This window comes from Alternaria conjuncta, assembly GCF_024043145.1.
Source record: "Alternaria conjuncta strain BMP 0040 chromosome Unknown scaffold_38, whole genome shotgun sequence".
NCBI lineage: Eukaryota > Fungi > Ascomycota > Dothideomycetes > Pleosporales > Pleosporaceae > Alternaria > Alternaria conjuncta.
In genome coordinates, this window is record NW_026250127.1 from 97,787 (window position 1) to 114,025 (window position 16,239).

General features: G+C 52.3%; 4 protein-coding genes across 4 annotated transcripts; 1 reads left to right on the forward strand and 3 right to left on the reverse strand.

Annotated features, from left to right (window-relative positions):
• Positions 1-1,944: 1,944 nt before the first annotated feature.
• On the reverse strand, positions 1,945-3,546 carry J4E85_011618 (uncharacterized protein; the record flags this gene model as incomplete). The annotated part of the gene is made up of 3 exons (XM_051475819.1): positions 1,945-2,583; positions 2,634-3,251; positions 3,304-3,546. 3 exons carry the CDS (start codon positions 3,544-3,546, stop codon positions 1,945-1,947), a joined length of 1,500 nt encoding a protein of 499 aa, XP_051320390.1.
• A 3,793-nt stretch (positions 3,547-7,339) lies between these two features.
• On the forward strand, positions 7,340-8,213 carry J4E85_011619 (uncharacterized protein; the record flags this gene model as incomplete). The annotated part of the gene is made up of 3 exons (XM_051475820.1): positions 7,340-7,667; positions 7,729-8,042; positions 8,097-8,213. 3 exons carry the CDS (start codon positions 7,340-7,342, stop codon positions 8,211-8,213), a joined length of 759 nt encoding a protein of 252 aa, XP_051320391.1.
• Positions 8,214-10,944: 2,731 nt separating this feature from the next.
• Positions 10,945-12,306, reverse strand: J4E85_011620 (uncharacterized protein; the record flags this gene model as incomplete). Its single annotated transcript, XM_051475821.1, has 3 exons — positions 10,945-10,950; positions 11,028-11,803; positions 11,937-12,306. 3 exons carry the CDS (start codon positions 12,304-12,306, stop codon positions 10,945-10,947), a joined length of 1,152 nt encoding a protein of 383 aa, XP_051320392.1.
• A 940-nt stretch (positions 12,307-13,246) lies between these two features.
• Positions 13,247-15,038, reverse strand: J4E85_011621 (uncharacterized protein; the record flags this gene model as incomplete). Its single annotated transcript, XM_051475822.1, has 4 exons — positions 13,247-13,427; positions 13,490-13,551; positions 13,672-13,708; positions 13,759-15,038. 4 exons carry the CDS (start codon positions 15,036-15,038, stop codon positions 13,247-13,249), a joined length of 1,560 nt encoding a protein of 519 aa, XP_051320393.1.
• Between the last annotated feature and the right edge of the window lie 1,201 nt (positions 15,039-16,239).

The window sequence follows — 16,239 nt, forward strand, 5'->3', positions numbered from 1 at the left end:
TAATCGCCAAAGTCGCGAATGCCCCTCTGAGCGATGATCCTGGGAATGATGGATGGATGAGGCGGTGGCTCTCACCCCTTGGCTGTGGCGCTCGGTCTAGCAGGCGCGCCGGAAGACGCGCTATCACGACGCTTGACCTGCCCAACTCCATTTTTCGGTCTTCGATGCTGACGCAGATGCTTGCTTTTGGAAGAACAACTAGAGACTTGGAATCGTATCTACTACACTACTGTATTATGCAGGGGCTTCTGACAGCTGTCACCACGTGTCGAGGGCGCGCCCGCTGCTGTAGCGCACATTGTCACGTGATGCACTTCGATTTCTTCCAACAAGATTACTGCAAGCATGCAATGCGATTGCAATGTTTCACCGAGTAATTGGGGATAGCTCTTACAGATCTGCAATCACCCTCCGGCCTGAAACTGGACGCCTCGTATTCTCTTCGGCGTCTCTCTCCCGCGTTCAATTTCCCTCCCACCGGAGTTCCTCCGCCATCCACAACTTCATCACCCAGCACGCCATTACCAAATCGCGTTTCTTCCCGTCTTTCTCGATTCCATCCGTCTTCTCCAGCACAAGTTCATTTCCATCTTTCTCGACTCCCATCCCCATCAACGATCGAGACGCGTTCGCGGCACCCAGCCCCTCCCTCCCAGTCTCTTCCCGTGCAACAACCACCCCCTCAGCATCCTCCCACACACCCTTCTTGACGCAATACAAAAGATGCTTCTCGGGCTCACATGCACCTCTGTAATCGCACACATGATGCTGAGCTTTACATTTAGTAACATGCCAAATACGCGTCCACTGACCGCCCCACAATGACTCCCCAGACGTCATTTGGATGCTGCCAGGTAGTGTTCCAGCTTTCTTGCCACGCATCTCGAATTCATCTATGCTATATAGCGTTTCTTCGCTACTGTAGGGGATCGGTTGGTCGCGTGCCGTATGTGTGGTTGGTACTGAACATGACCGCGTTTCGCCTGCATGTACAGCGCGGATACGCAACTTTGACACAGATCTGTCAAGGTCGAAGTCTCGTTGCAATTGGTATCGCGGAATGTTTTGGGTCCTGGTGGCGTATATGAAAGAGCCCTCTAGTCTGAACGTTTGCGCTTCTCCGATGGGCACAAGGTCGAGTATCATCTTTTTCGCTTCTCCTTGACCCTGGACTTTCGATCGCGATTCCTCTTTGTATTTTGGAAACGTGTGTGCTTTAGCGAGCGGGCGACGGGCTGGAACGTTGGCGCTTAGCTGCTTCGTCTCTGGTGCTGCGGACGGGCTGCTGCTTGGACGACTTGATGCCGACCACATGCTCGATGGAGATATGGCTTCGTCGAAGAGCGCCTCTTTACCATTGGTAACCGCTCCCGTTAGAACTTCGAATGGGTTCAGCTCTTTCTCATAGGTCTTGAATGTGAAAGAAGGGTCAACGAGTGGGATCAGGGCGTCTTCACTCGATGCAGCAAACTCAAATGGGCGGCTGAACATCGTTGCGGCTTTTTAACGAGATTAGATGATGAGTACACTGCTAAGCATAGGAATGAAGGTCTATATATCTATCCGAAATGTCTCTGAGTGTTCTACGTCGTTGATGTATCAGCCACGATGGGCGTCTAGACTAGTCGTTGTCGGCATATCGCATACACCAGCATGCGCTGTATAAGTCGATCGCGCGACAAGAAGCTGCAGAGTCATCTGGCAGTATTCAAGCGATTGGACTGGACAGGCCGTCGTGTGTGGGCGTGGCGGGTTGAGCTCTCAGTAAGCATGTGAATAAGCGCAGATCGCAAGTTGACTACGCGCGGCTACTCGCATACGCATCACAAAGCAGTTCGAAGCGAGACATAAACGCAAGACGCGTAACGATTGAATGTATTATTGTATATAGCGAGCGAAGGCAGCGTACATAGCCAAATATCCTCCTAGCCACACGGCTCAGCCTTACAACGGCTGCCCATCCTCTCCCAAAATGGGAGCAAAGAAATTGAACTTGCCAAAAGGATCATACTCCTTCTTCAGCTTCCTCAACTTCTCTAACCTCCACGGCTCATACCCATACAGTTGCTCTGTCGTCTCATCACCCCTCGCATAGTTGATGTAAGACTCATAAGGCTTGTTCGTCCCCTTGATCATCGTGTCGCGAATCTGACCCGCGTAGTTCCACGCGAGCGCATCAAGACTAGCGTTCTTGTCGTAGGTCATGAAGGGCGAGAAGAGGAGATGGCCATCGCGATCGGGGTATGCGGTGCTGTCGCTCGGGATCTCGCCAACGCGGTTGGTGGAGTAGCTTTCGAGGAGGACGGCGGAATTGCGGAATTCTGCCGGGAAAGTGGCCATGATGTCTATGACTTCGCGTAGGGAAGGTGCGTCGTATGTGTCTGCTGAGACGGGGACGAGGGAGCGCGTGTAGCCTTTGGTGCAGGAGGGGCCGTCGCTGTCGGCGCCGGTGAATCTGCTAACGCCGCCGAGGTCGGTTATGCCTGATTCGGTGTTGATGGGGGACATCGCGACGAAGGGGTCGGTGTATTGGGCTGGGACGGTGTCGGCACCTTGGTAAATTACCCAGATGATGACGATGGGCTGGTGATGTTAGTAATAACGTAGGGTTGAGGCAATGGATGTAGACTTACGTTCACTGGGTCTACCTCGGGATCGAAAGAGAAGACGACGTAGTGTTCCAAGCTCACGGACCTGTTAGCAGCTGTCATCCAAGTATTCGCGACTGCTATAACGTCTTCCATCTTGTCGTGCGTAAAGAAGTAGCCGCTGACAGCCCATCCATCGACAACTGGCTTCTTGTCATAGATCTTGATCTCAGCCTGGGTCACTAGACCAAAGTTGTGGCCAGCGCCACGTATCGCCCAGAACAGGTCTGGGCTGCTCTCGTTGACGGTGATGGCGGTACCGTTGGCTAGGACCATACGCGCGGAAACGAGCTGATCGGATGCTAGGCCGTAACGTCCTTGGTTCCAGCCGTGTCCACCTCCGAGGATAGGGGAGACGTAGCCGACGCAGGCACAAGCCGTTGTCATTGTTTGCTTGTCATGGAGCCCCAGGAAGTCAATGACGTCGCCGTTGAGGATACCGCCCTGTATCAAAGCAGTATCGCCATCGTCGACGATGAAGATATCGTTCATACCCCGCATGAAGATTCCGACGGCGTTTGTGATGTTGTTGAGGTATGTTGTCGTCGCGTGAGCGCCCGAGATGGCGTGGAAGGGCTTATCGTTGGCATTGGCATAGAGGATCTGGATTGAGGTTAGATAAAGGAAAGGCTTATCGTAGTACGAGTATACTGACAGTCTCCTGAACATCTTCTTCCGTTGCAACCTTCACGATCATGTCGTAGTGCGGAGTCTGCCCGGCGCCCCATCGTACTGTGGCATTGGTAAATTCTTCTGAGCCTGGCAAGTAGACTTGCGCAAGCTGACTCAACGAAGACTTGAAAAGCTTGAAAGATGTATCCGACATGTTCAAAGAAGCCTGAGCCGTAGCCACACAGGCCGCTAGGGCGGCCGCTGTTGAAAGAGTGTTGCGCAACATTGTTGTGATTCGATCCGATGGACAACAGATGAGGTACGGAATTCCATACTGTAGACTTTGATCTTATAGGACTTCAGATACTGGTAAACTACCGTGAAAATTGCGTGAACTGCGCGCCTCACCAACTTGTCGCCGTTGTTAGTTCAAGGAGCGCCCTTGGTCTTTCCCGCTTCTCCACCAATTCCAACGTTGTGGAACAAAGGAAATGCAGTTCACTAGCATCCTTGGTCCCGACACAATGGGTCAGTCGTGAGTCGAAGGCAAAGGGTCAGTTCGATAGGGCAATCGTGAAAGCCATCACTCCTTCTCGGCAGGTACCGTGGTGAACTGATTGGTAGCCACGCGTGAAGCTTACTACGAGATTCTCGGAAGATTCATTGAACTACCAAGTTCGGCCGAAGAACAAATTGATAGAACAAAACGAATATAGAAGGTATTGCCTACCGGTGTTGGAGGTTGCGCATCGGATAATAATGCGCGCTAGCTCGAGACGCGCGTTAGAAGCAAGCGCGTACACATGCTGGACCACGACGACGAAGTGACTTCGAAGGTTCGAAAATGCCTATCAAAGACCAGAGTCTGACCTACTCGGATCAAGGAACAAACGTGCAGCTTGAGTATCGAAGCGCGACCGAATATACTAGATAAGTTCACGACGACGCATCGTAGATGAGTTGTTTCGCGGTAAAGAAGTTGCTGACACGGGCCTTACTCCGTAGGGTCCTGAAAGACGCGCCCCTTGATGTACCTGTGGCGATTCGTGGCTCCAGCGTTGCCGCGGAGAGAAGTGTACGGCACAGGTCCACGAGCTTTACCTGGTGAGCAAGCTTGCTGGGAAGCCCTGGAAACATCCCCTAGGTATGTGATTTAATATGCAGTGGCATACAAATTCGTATTAGCATTGGGTCGTGGGGTGAGGGCACAAGCCGGCCGACGTTGATGTGTGGTTGGAGTGGATGAGATGAAGACGGGGAGATGGCGTCAGGCGCTGCTGCCTTCGGCGGGGGTAATTGCGCCGCCCGCTTTTTGACTGCCACAACAAACAACAACTATACAGCACCATCACTCCCGTACCATCTGCGTTTGTTGATCGTAAATTTTGAATCATCGCTCGATCCGCGCTATTCAGAAATGACAAAGCTGCCTTGCACGCCCTCGCAATGCCGTGTTCACTGGCTGCCCGCAAACCAATCCTTGGATGCCTCGCCTATCGTTGCGCAACTCTGATCCATTGCCAGCATTGATATCTTGCTCAGTAAATACTGCCAATTTCTAGCGCTATGCGTGCCTTGCTGCGACAAGCGGAAGGGCACTTTGCAATTGCCATCTATTGGTAGCTGACATGCACCGCGCTAGTGCCCCTCTCAGCTCGAGGGGCGCCTGCATGGAAGGGCACCACCCGCATAGCCTCATTTCACGGATACTAATATACGCGCCTTCTCTCGATGGCTTCATCATCACTCCATCAATCCAGTCTTTTCCCAGCGCCCCAGTCCCCATCTAATATGGCACGAAGACGTGCAACTAGCTACGGTACCAGCGATCGCGGTCGCAATGTGCCCGCGCACAACTCGCCTAAAGCGGACGATCTCTTCGATTTTGTTTCCATCAATTCTGGCCTTTCATCCCATCCCTTCCACGACATGGAACTGTTCAACTTCGAACAGCCTGATCTCGAACGACTTCAACTCGAACGACTCGATTACGATCAGTACGGTTCTCTTATGAACCTTACGTCATACAACTCATTCACATCTACCGTGCATGCGGGATCCGACACTTACAGTCGGTATGTATCGAATAGACTAACTATCACAACCTTAAAGTGAATATACTGACCCAATGGATGGGAGCACGTACTTTTGACTCTTCCCGGCCCACCCTTTACATAGAGACTTCGGGCCCAGAAACGCTTCCATTTCTCTTTCATCTCCTCTTTGCCCTTTTCCCCATATCTACTGGTCGAACACGCCTCACGTATCGGGTCTGCTATGATTCCGTTGGTTGTTGTAGTGTTGTATCCATAGAGCCTTCCTAGCATTCATCGCAACATCTGTCTTCGGGTTCATCTGCTCTTCCTTCACATGTCATTCCCTTTTCCTTTTCGACTTCTGTATTCTTTTCATCGTTTACAATCATTTCGTATGACAGCGTCTTCACTCATTTCGTCCTGGGCCTGCACTGGAAGTCATCAGGTCTTGTGTTACCATAAGCTTCAGCGGATGATACGGTGTTTCATGATCTGATCTCCTCGCCATGGCGAATGTCGGTAATGGTAGCACAAGACTTATCGCAATGCCCAGATCATCATACTGCTCCCATCTAGGCGCAACAGATTCCAAACCCTTCCCTCCTTCTTCCAGAGACAATCTGAGTCACAATCGCGTGAGCTATTCTCCACAATCAGTAAGTACGCTACAAATAGTATGTCATACGCTATGCTGACTCTTGAGTAGGCCCTGAGAATACTCACAATCCGACCACAACGAGTGATGCTCACGGAGGGAGACCGAGTCACGATTCTGCGGCCACCTTGGCCGACGGGTCGATGAACATTGTATCTCCGGAGTTTGACTTCGCCAACCTGGGAGCCTATGGGCATGCCAACGACGATACCATACACTGCACTTTTCCACGGGAGCAAACTGTTTCTTCCCGCCAAAACTCCCCACACACGCCTTCTTACCGAGTCGAGATCAAGAAGATCTATGTCTGCACCTATAACGACTGCAACAAAGAATATTCGCGCAAGCAAGATCTCCAACGCCACTACCGAGGAGCTCATCAGGGGGATCGCTCGTTCCGATGCCGCGCGCTTGTATGCGAAAGGAACCACCGTGGGTTTCCCAGGAAAGACAAAAGAGACGCGCATGAGAAGAAGATGCACATTGATATCGGAGGTGGTATTTGGGTGTGAAGGAAGTGAAGGGGAAACACACGCAAGACGCCGCAAGAGAAGCTTAATTGGAGGGGAAGACGATTCCGCTATCACATAACTACACTCTGTACGCGATGACAAGCTCTGGCGTCATGTGCGTCATGTTGAACTGTCTGGGGCGCCACGTGGGAAACGCGCACGAGGAGGTTTCGGGTTACGGCGCAGTCTTGCCATGTCTTGTTTACTACGTGGCGTTCATGCTGTCTAAGCGATCCTGCACAGCTCAAATCGAAAGCATTATCTACTTTTAGCGAGCCAATACATGCTAATCAGCTGGCTAACTTACCTGATTCCTGTCTGCGCGCTTCTCCTTCCGGACGTGTGATCACCCGTTCGGTCTTCCTGCGTACGACCCATGTCCGACTCCCGGCGCATCGGTGATTCACATGACTCGACGTACCTCTACCTCCGACTGCTACCAGCGCATCATCATTTTAAAGTTGTAGTCTGCCTCGGATTGATTGAGATCAGCTCGCGAACTACACTGATCGTGACTATTGGCAGTAATCGCGAAATTAGCTTTCGGCAATGCGAACTTCCCCGGCGGTACTGCGGACACACCCTCATGGCCGCAGTCAGGCGGATACGGGCCGCCACGACACCATACTGATTGGGGAAATTCTTACAGCTTTACTTGCCCCGACGGAGTAACCCTTGCTGAAGAGCACATGGTTCAGGGATGCAGGGCAAAACTTTCGTGGCACAGTCCAGGTGTGCTCTGTTTGCGCGTACTCCTTATGCTGACCGCTGTGTTACCTTGCTCTCTTGCTCTGTCAAGTTTCACCTACCTTTCTGCATTCATCCTTCTTGACCACGTCCGCGGAACCGAATTACCAACTCTCGCAAAAAGAAATCATGTCAAGAATTGCTTGTGCCTGGGCGGAGTTAGGCGAGGATGCTAACGATGCCTATCACTGGTACGAAACCACGCATATACCCGACGCCCTGGTGAAGATCAGGTCCACCGCCAGACATGCAGAGCAAGTGGAAGACAGCCCATTCCAGGAAGTACCTGGGATTGATGGCAGGTTCATGACCATTTACGACCTACCAAAACAACCAAGCGCGCAAGACCTGGATGCGCGGATATGCCCTGCGCTGGACAAACTCCCGAATGAGGCGAAGGTAGACACACGGTTCTACACAGAGCATAAGAACTGGTTTGGGGAGGAGTGGCGCGGAGGTATGTCATCCTCAAGATCACGATACAAGGATGCACCATGGAAGCTAACACCCTGCGTCAGATCCCCGCGATGTCCAAATGTGGGTCGTAGTCCTTTGGCAGCCCGCCCCGGAGGTTCACGACGAATTCGTAAAGTGGTTCGGAGAAGAGTTCACGCCCGGTATGCTCGAGAGTCCTGGACTGCTTCGCACGCGCATCTTCAAGCTCGAGCACGCTTCGCTCATCCAGGACGAGAAGTACAAACAAGTGGACAAGGCGTCAGTGTACCAGTACATGACGTTTTGGGAGTTCGATAGCGAGGAATTGCCATGGGAGATCTTGGTATACCTGGGGTCTTCAGAGAGGTGGAGACATTATGTGGAGGGCGGGCTTCTGGTACGTCGCGTGTCTCCAGTCAAATAAGAGTGCTGATAGCTAACAAACTCGTAGTCATGGCAGGTCGGACAATTTCTGGTAAATAACATCTATCCCGACATCGAGGACGCGGACTCCCCGGCCGTCATGGGGGCGAAGATCATCGTAACCCCGGTCGCACAGGAGACGTGAACGTTGTCGACACCGAAACTGATGCTAAGTAGGAATATCAGGATTTGGACGACGATATCAGCCAACATAGCGGAAGTGATCTGTTGGACGGAGGAAATGAGACAATACCCGTAATGAACAGCGGATATGATGACTTGATCGAGGACGTGGATTAATTGGATTGGCTAATATCTTGCCTTCGGTAAACGGCGTTTAATAATACCCCAACTGTTGTTTTCCATTCAGTGTTCCTGTTTCAGACACTTGTACTGATGGCCGGGCTGACCGTCATATGCCATACCACGCTGCTCTATCATTGCCGTATTATGTCGCCTTTTCAGGCGTATACGGTGGGGTACCAGGGGTGACACTTGATAGGTACCGATCAGATGGTACACCGGCCTGAGCATGAACTAGTCCAGGTAAACCTGAAGTGACTTGTTGTAGGGATTGTTTTGGAAGAAACCGTGACATTGTTGCCCGCGTGGCGCCGTGTGTTGACAACGCTGTTCTTGGAGGACTGATGAGAGCCGGTGCTCGCGATCTTGCAAGAACCTCATGTTGATCATGCTCGAGTATAGTGTGTCCGAGGTCCAATAGAGGTGGGTTGCGAGACAGGCTGTATGCGTCCGTGTTTTGCTGTATTTTGCCTAGTGAAGGATCGCGTGCGAGCTGGGATGTGGACTCATGCACGTCTGGCGCAATATGATCGTCTGCCCGACCCGCTCGCCGCCGTCTCCGCGTTTCGACTTGAGAGCTTGCCCCGAAGACTAAGTCGGACGACTCCTGTGGCGTCAGCCCGGGTTGCCTGAATGGGCTTTCAGGCGCCTCTGAGACCGCAAATGCGTTCTGCTCTCCGTCGAGTGACTCATATTCTTCCAATTTGGATGTATCTTTTTCGGGGTTGATGACAAGTTTGATGGTATTGCTCGCTGCGGTTGTTCGAGATCTTCTTGAAGGAAGTATCGGTGCTGATCCCAGGGTTGGTCTACTTGATCGATGCTCTGGGATCGGTAGCGCGCCGGAGCAATAATCGTCTCGACGTTTTCGCACGTGTCTCTCGGCTTGCGACGTCGGCTCACCAAAACTGCCTACTTCTTTTCGTCTGCGGATTTGTGAGCCTTCATGGTGATTGACATCGCGTGTCCTGCTGCGTGAGCCATTATGCGACTTGCAGAATATATGCTTCCCATTTTCCCCAAATCTGAGATGTCTGGGCACGTCCCACACTTCGTCCGAGCTTGCGCTCAAGAGTCTGGCTCGTGAAGGCGCAATTCGATTGCCTTCAAAATGACTACCAGAGCCTTCATCGTGAGCCTTGACAGCCAGCTTCTTAGCCTTCGGTCGCCTTTTCCCAGCAGCATCTGCTATCGGTGGAGAACGATGCGTCTTCTGTCTCGGGCTACGGCCCTTGGTGTAGCGCATAGTGCGTTGAATGCCAGCGAAACTCCTCCGCTCGTCGGCGTCGAGATCGACACCTTCCACATTCGTGTATAGCCTGACTTTGCGTCCGCCGTTGCCTGTACGCTCGCCGCTGACTCGGTAAACGCATGTTCGTCCCTTTCTTCCACTCTGGTGTTTCTTGCGCGCGCAGACGTATCGTGGAGCCGAAGTTTCGGCGTGATCGCTTGTCGTGACCTGAGGTGAGAGCAAGGATTTGACCAGCCCTCTCAATCCGCAACTCGGAAGCAAGACTATGACCATTGCGATAGGCCGTAGGCCAGAGGTAACGATAGGATTGATGGCGGGCCGCTCGCCGTAAATGTGGTCTCGAATATGTACACATCGCGTGCCACAGGTCCCGAGTAGGCGGTAGGGTCGCAGTTGCTTTGAAGCTCTTGGGCAGTTATTGTCGAAAGGATCTATATGAGCAAGGGCGCTACGTAGGAGGCGTAACTGCCGCTTCCAACAAGCGAACTCATATTCGTAGGTTCCTGTATACCATTGTCATCTTGAGACGGTTGTTTCTTACTCGCCCATGCATCTTGAGACCTTGCAGTTGCTTCCATCGCAATGAAAACTTCTGATAGACTGCTAAGGTCGCGTTGCGACTGGGTAGCAGGTGCCTCAGCTTCGTAGAGATCAAGGTGCCTGTTGTTAATGAAGAAATTGCGCTGGAAGATGCCATTGCAAGAACGGTTAATGATGATCAAGTGAAGTCCAAGCTACGCGCGAAGCTGCCAGCGCCTCAACAAATCCGAAGTCGTTACTCGGACTCCGGAGCGCGTTAACGGCCGTTTGGAGAGGTGTAGATGGCATGCTAGCAGTATCTGTGGTGAGGTTAGGGTGAACAGGATGGTGTTCTACGTCATCGAGATCGCGAACCCCTGATGGGCTCCACTCATCGGATGACTAAGTCAGTCTTAGCCTATTCTGGATGGCATGGCCTCCTTCCGTGAGAACACTGTCAGCCGCCAACACTTTTCGTCGTCGGACGCGACTACGACTTCAACCACTCCGAGCAAACACTTCTTTTGCTTTCATGAATTTTGGCGATCAACTCCTCATTCTCGGGGCACCTCAAACTCTTCCAAAGTTCCGTTAAGAACGTGTGTCGCAACACCTGTGAACCAATACACACATCGCGCCACGTCTTGGGCAACATTGAACACAACCTTTCATCGCTGATGTAACTTTAAAGATTGGTTCAGCTGAATAGAGGCTGTATTGCTATATAACAACGAAGCACGAGCCGATTGCGACCATCGCCTTCAAGCTCTTCCATTGTAAGCCAATAGGTTTGGTGCGCCTGCTACATCTGTAAGGCGATTTGGCTAAATTTAGGTTCGCGAAGTCAGTGAACGTCTCACATGCAGTCGGTGTAGAGTCACCTACAGTAGCCAATGCCAAAACTCTTGCCCTCGCGGCCGGGCCAATCGATTGCCCTTCGAGACCCCGCAGATAAGACACTATGCCAGCCACAAATGGTGCAGACGCCGAAGTACCACTCGCTGTCATTGTGGCTGTATCCGAGGTGTGCCAGGTAGACGTGATATCACCACCCGGAGCCCAGATGTCTACGGCCGATCCGTAATTCGACGTCGAAGAACGAGCATCATTCGATTGAACGCTTCCTACGCACAGAGCATTGGCAGCACGAGCTGGCGAGACATTTGCGGCCGGCTGGTTTTCGTTTCCTGCAGCGACGACAGGCAATATACCTCGGTTTGCCAGTGCGTTGACAGCGTTATCCATGGATGAGGAGGCTGCCCCACCGAGCGATAAGTTCACCACGGCTGAACCCAGTCGGCTTTTGGTGACGATATCGTTTGTTACCCAGTTCAAGCCCGCCAGCACACTGGAGCCAGCTGCCACGTTATCATCGCCTATCACTTTAACCGCAATGAGATTCGTCTTCTTGGCGACGCCGTAGGTCTTTGAACCAATTACACCAGCTACGTGGGTGCCATGGCCGGTGACATCGGCATTGTTGGTGTTGGCTGCATTGTAGCCCCAGGAAGCGCGGCCTTCGAACTCGTCATGGGTCGTTCGGATTCCACTGTCTAGTACATACGAGTAGGTTTTGTCGCCAGCTGTCGAATCGTATACATAACTGGTGGCTCCTCTGGTCCTGGAGGATACGCTTGCAAGACCCCATGGTGCGTTGGTTTCTGATAAGTGTCAGCGGCATGGTCTCTCATCATATAAGGAAAGCTCGAACAGGTCTACGGACTACATCAAGTTGAGAGCTTGCAGAGCAGTTGACCAAACGTCGATGTAAGCGTCACGGTGTGATATACGTACGCGTTACCAAAGCTGTAGGATACATCAGGAAGTCTTTCTCGACAAGGAAAACATCATCTAATGCCTCCAATTCGGCAACAACGGCTGGATCGAAGGCCCCGGCATAGCCCTTGAAGTCTCCGAAGTTGTACTCCTGATCGATCCCGGCGTTCAGGTCGACGTCGTCTCGTCGTCCGAGATGGCGAGCTACTATACTGCGGACCTTCTCGCGGTGAGCGGTAAATGTTGCGACGTCCACGTCCGGCTTGAGCTGTACGATGTATCGGCCCGCGATCGAATCTTCGGTTGAGCGAGTTGTGAGAGGTGCCGCATGAGCAAGAAATGATGCGGCAGCTGCAGCAAGAGAAAGAGCACGGATAAAGAACCGCATCTTGAAAGACAGAAAGAGGGGTAGTAATTGCTGGAAGAATAGATTGATGGAGACGATTTAGGAGTTATCGCAACGCTTTCGCATACTTATAGCGATCAAGAATACCAAGCTCGACACCACGCTCCATCGCGCACCCTCAATCCAGGCTACTACCGACGGAAGAATTGAAGCTTCATGTACCCCCCAAACATATCCAATAACGACCACAAGAGAAGAAAAATGCCTGGCCCCAGGCGCTTGCGGATGTCGCCCGGCTGACGTGCGCAGAGACTATCTTCGTATGTACTCCACACTATCCACTGAAGAGCGACCCATCTGCCTGCTCCTGCCTCTTCTTCGTGCGATCCGATAGTTCATGCAGATGTCCTGCGATGCAATGCAGGGGCCGAATGCCCTGCGCTGCACGTGCGTGGCGAGGCAGACTGGGCGAGGTTTGTCGTTACGGTCTTGGAAGCTTCAGATCTTCGTTGGAACGTCTGAACAAATCTGCGATGTAAGACTACAATATTACCGAAAGCAACAATGGGCATTGTCGTTGACTGTGACACGGCAAGAGAACCGCTTCAAAGGGTTCGCGATCACGTCCCCGCCCGCAGTGGGGCAATGTCTCAACTGCGCCGCAGTCCATCACCGACTAGACTCAATCCCCGGAACTACTGTGCCTCATACACATTTTGCTGCACGCACTCCGAGACCGGGAAAGCTCAAGTAGACTGGCGATACGACGTGGCGAAATGCTGCCTCCTGCGTCCCCCTCCATCCGCCGGGTACCTCACTAATCACGGCCGCTCTTCGGGGAAGAGGTATTACTCATTGCATTATCATATATACCGGCTATTAAAACGCCTCCACTATCCAGTAAAGTCTCATCGTTCATCCCGGGGCTTGCTCGAACCCAACTCACGTAGCCACTTTGGCCAAACGACTCTTTCTCAGCGAACTACTCCTCCGGATCGCGACCTCCACGCTTCTTCATCTCCTCGAGGTATTCCTCCTCGGTCTCGAGATCAAATGGCAAAGGCCTGGTGATGGGATGAATCGAAGCACCGTGGTCTTCGAGTTGCTTGAGACGCTTCATCGTGGCGGGTTTGGTGCGATTGACGCTGTAAAGCTTGACGCGGCTACAGTAACGTTAGCCTTCTAATATCTAGCAGGCAACATCACTCAGAAGAGAGATACTTACTGGCATGAGGATGTCACGTGAAGATCCCAGTTCCATGCACTTCGCACGAACGTGGGTTGCGTCTGCGAATAAAGTCAGCAAATGCCATCTGGTAGTTACAGCGAGACTTTGCCACGCCACATTGAGACAACGACGATGTAAGATGTGCGGGACCTTCGCAACGGGAGTCAAAGTTTGCTTACATTCAAGGCATCATCCCAGCAACGCACGCAGAATTCACTGAGCAACGTTAGCATTTGTCGCAGATCTACCGACGACAATAGACTTACAGCCATCCCTCAGCATCGACTGGAATATCGACCCACCACGTGCGCCAGGCATGGTAGTATTTCTTGCTCAAGTTCTCGTATGGCACCTCATACCAAACACCGCCACCATCGTTGCTGACTTCGACTCGTTCCGGCCAGCCACTTCCACTATACGCCCAGCCAGTCATGCGGATCTTCCCATCGTGTACAATGACGTCTTTGTCGACAGGCGTCATGATAGCACTCGCGACAGGCATAGTTTGGATACTGAAACCGTTGCTGTATGTGACGTTTTGCTTGCCGTTCTGCGGAGTATAGTAGAGGTACTCCTTCATTTGAACGGGAGCTAGAGACGGCTGGTCGATGACGTTGATGCGAGTGAGCCATTTGCAGCTTCTGGCGCCGATGTAGCCCATTACGACGGTACGGAGTGGGAAGCCATGGATGGCGGGCAGTGGCTCTCCGTTCATCTCCCACGCCAGCATGACCTCGTTGATCTTCACCTTGCGGGTCGGTACTGATACAGCGTAGTTGTATACGTGACCCTTCTTGAAGTAGGTGTCGGCGCCAAAGAACTCGACGTGCTTTCCTTCCGGCTTCAGTCCGCAGTACTTGAGCACCTTCTTGAGACTGACGCCCACGTAACGGGCCGTACCGATGGCACCTTCTCCCCACGGCGCATTGATGAGTTCGTCTCCGTCTCCAGGGTAGTCGTGGATCTGCTCGATACGGCGCGTACCACTACACTGAAGAGTGACGCAGGTCTCCATGCGTGGGAAGATGCTCTCGTCCTGTAATTCCTTCAATGTGATCTTCTTTGGCTTGTCGACGAGACCTTCGACTTCGAAGAAGTATTTCTCCGGGTCGATCTCAGGAATGCCACCGTGATTACGGACAAAGTGGTCTTTGTTGTTGGTAATCTCCGTTTCGACAAGGCGCTTGCGCTCTGGCTCTCCGTTGTAAGGGAATTGCAGTACATGGACCATGTCCTCGCTCTTCTCTTTCTTGACGTGTTCCCATGAGTCGCCCGGCATATCCTTCAGCGTCTTGCCCATAGCATAGTGGTAGTGTTTCCATCGCACACCTTCAAGGACCGGGTTGGTCTTGGGCAACGGCTCCAACTGGAATTCGGGAGGTACGGGGAAGTCATATTTCGCCAGGATTTCCGCCGCCTGCTTCTTCTTTTCTGGGTATCGCTCCCACTCGATGTATCCTTTCCACCCTTCTCGCTCTTCTGGAAAATTTGGCTCTTCGGCCGTCAAAAGCTCGAAAGGCTTTGCGTTGGGTTCAGCAGGCGCCATGGTCGTAGTGTGGAGTTGGGGAAGTTTGATCTAGCATGAGGCTCGGGGTGCATCCCCCTACAAACGCACGCGACTGTCGCATTGTGGAGTGGACGCGCCAGCCCATGTGCGTTATGTCATGACCTCAAGGTGACTGATACTTAATCATGGGCTATACTGATCTGCCATAACGTGTACTGCAGGCAACCCCTGTACATCGTCGTGCCAGCACGTGGTCTACCTGGATCCACGAATGAAAATGCCGCAGGCTCCGCAAAAGCGACAGGAAGAGATACACCACTGCGTCATCATGATGAACGTTGAAGAGCTGCCACACATCCAGGAAGCGTACCATGCGCCTAGAACCAATAATCGTTAATTCCGAAATCCGAGAATGGGCAGGGCAAATGCCGGAGAAAAGATGGAAACGGTGCGACCCGCATGCGATTGATGAGTAAGAATGCTAAAGTCTTGAGAATGCTTCTTATTAGTAGTCATTGCTTACAGACATGCTTGGCGTAGTACTCGTGAACCAGACCAGTTCTAGTCGGTGATGCAGACCTGATTACATGCAGGCCGCATACGAGAAGTTCGAAGAGGCTCGCTTACATCGCCGACGAATTTCGGGAGGGCCAGCGCGAATTTTCATGCCAGGGGTCAGGCATACTGCAGACAAAACCGGAAAGCAGCGCGATGACTATCGTTGTTGCAGAGCAAGGGATGGCCAGAGTTGGCATGCACGCATGGAAATGCGCGGCAGTTGGTTCACAGGTTCTGCACGTGTCGCCTCGGCAAGTTGCATGGCATGCTAACCAGAAAGGGCTTGGCCCGCTTTTGCCCGCCGTCATCTCACCGCAGAACACCACGATCTCAGCATCTAGACATCCGTCAGTCTCCGCACGTCTGCATTCGATATGGATGATCAACAAAGAAGCCGCAATAACATCTCTCGAAATCCCAGCCTAGATCACCAACATATCACTCAGCTTTCGCAATGGCGGACGCGGAGCTAGTAGCGCAATGGAGTGCACCCCTATAGAATTGCTGCTATCTCAGCTGTAGGCATTACGCCGCCTCCTTCCAACCACAGAATAAGATTCCGACCCATCAAGATATGACAATGCGTCTGATAACATCAGTCAAAGTCAAGCACCTGCGTGCTAGAGGAGCGGATCATCTGCTACTCGTTCTCACGCGCTCCACGTCCTTACTATCTGATCGA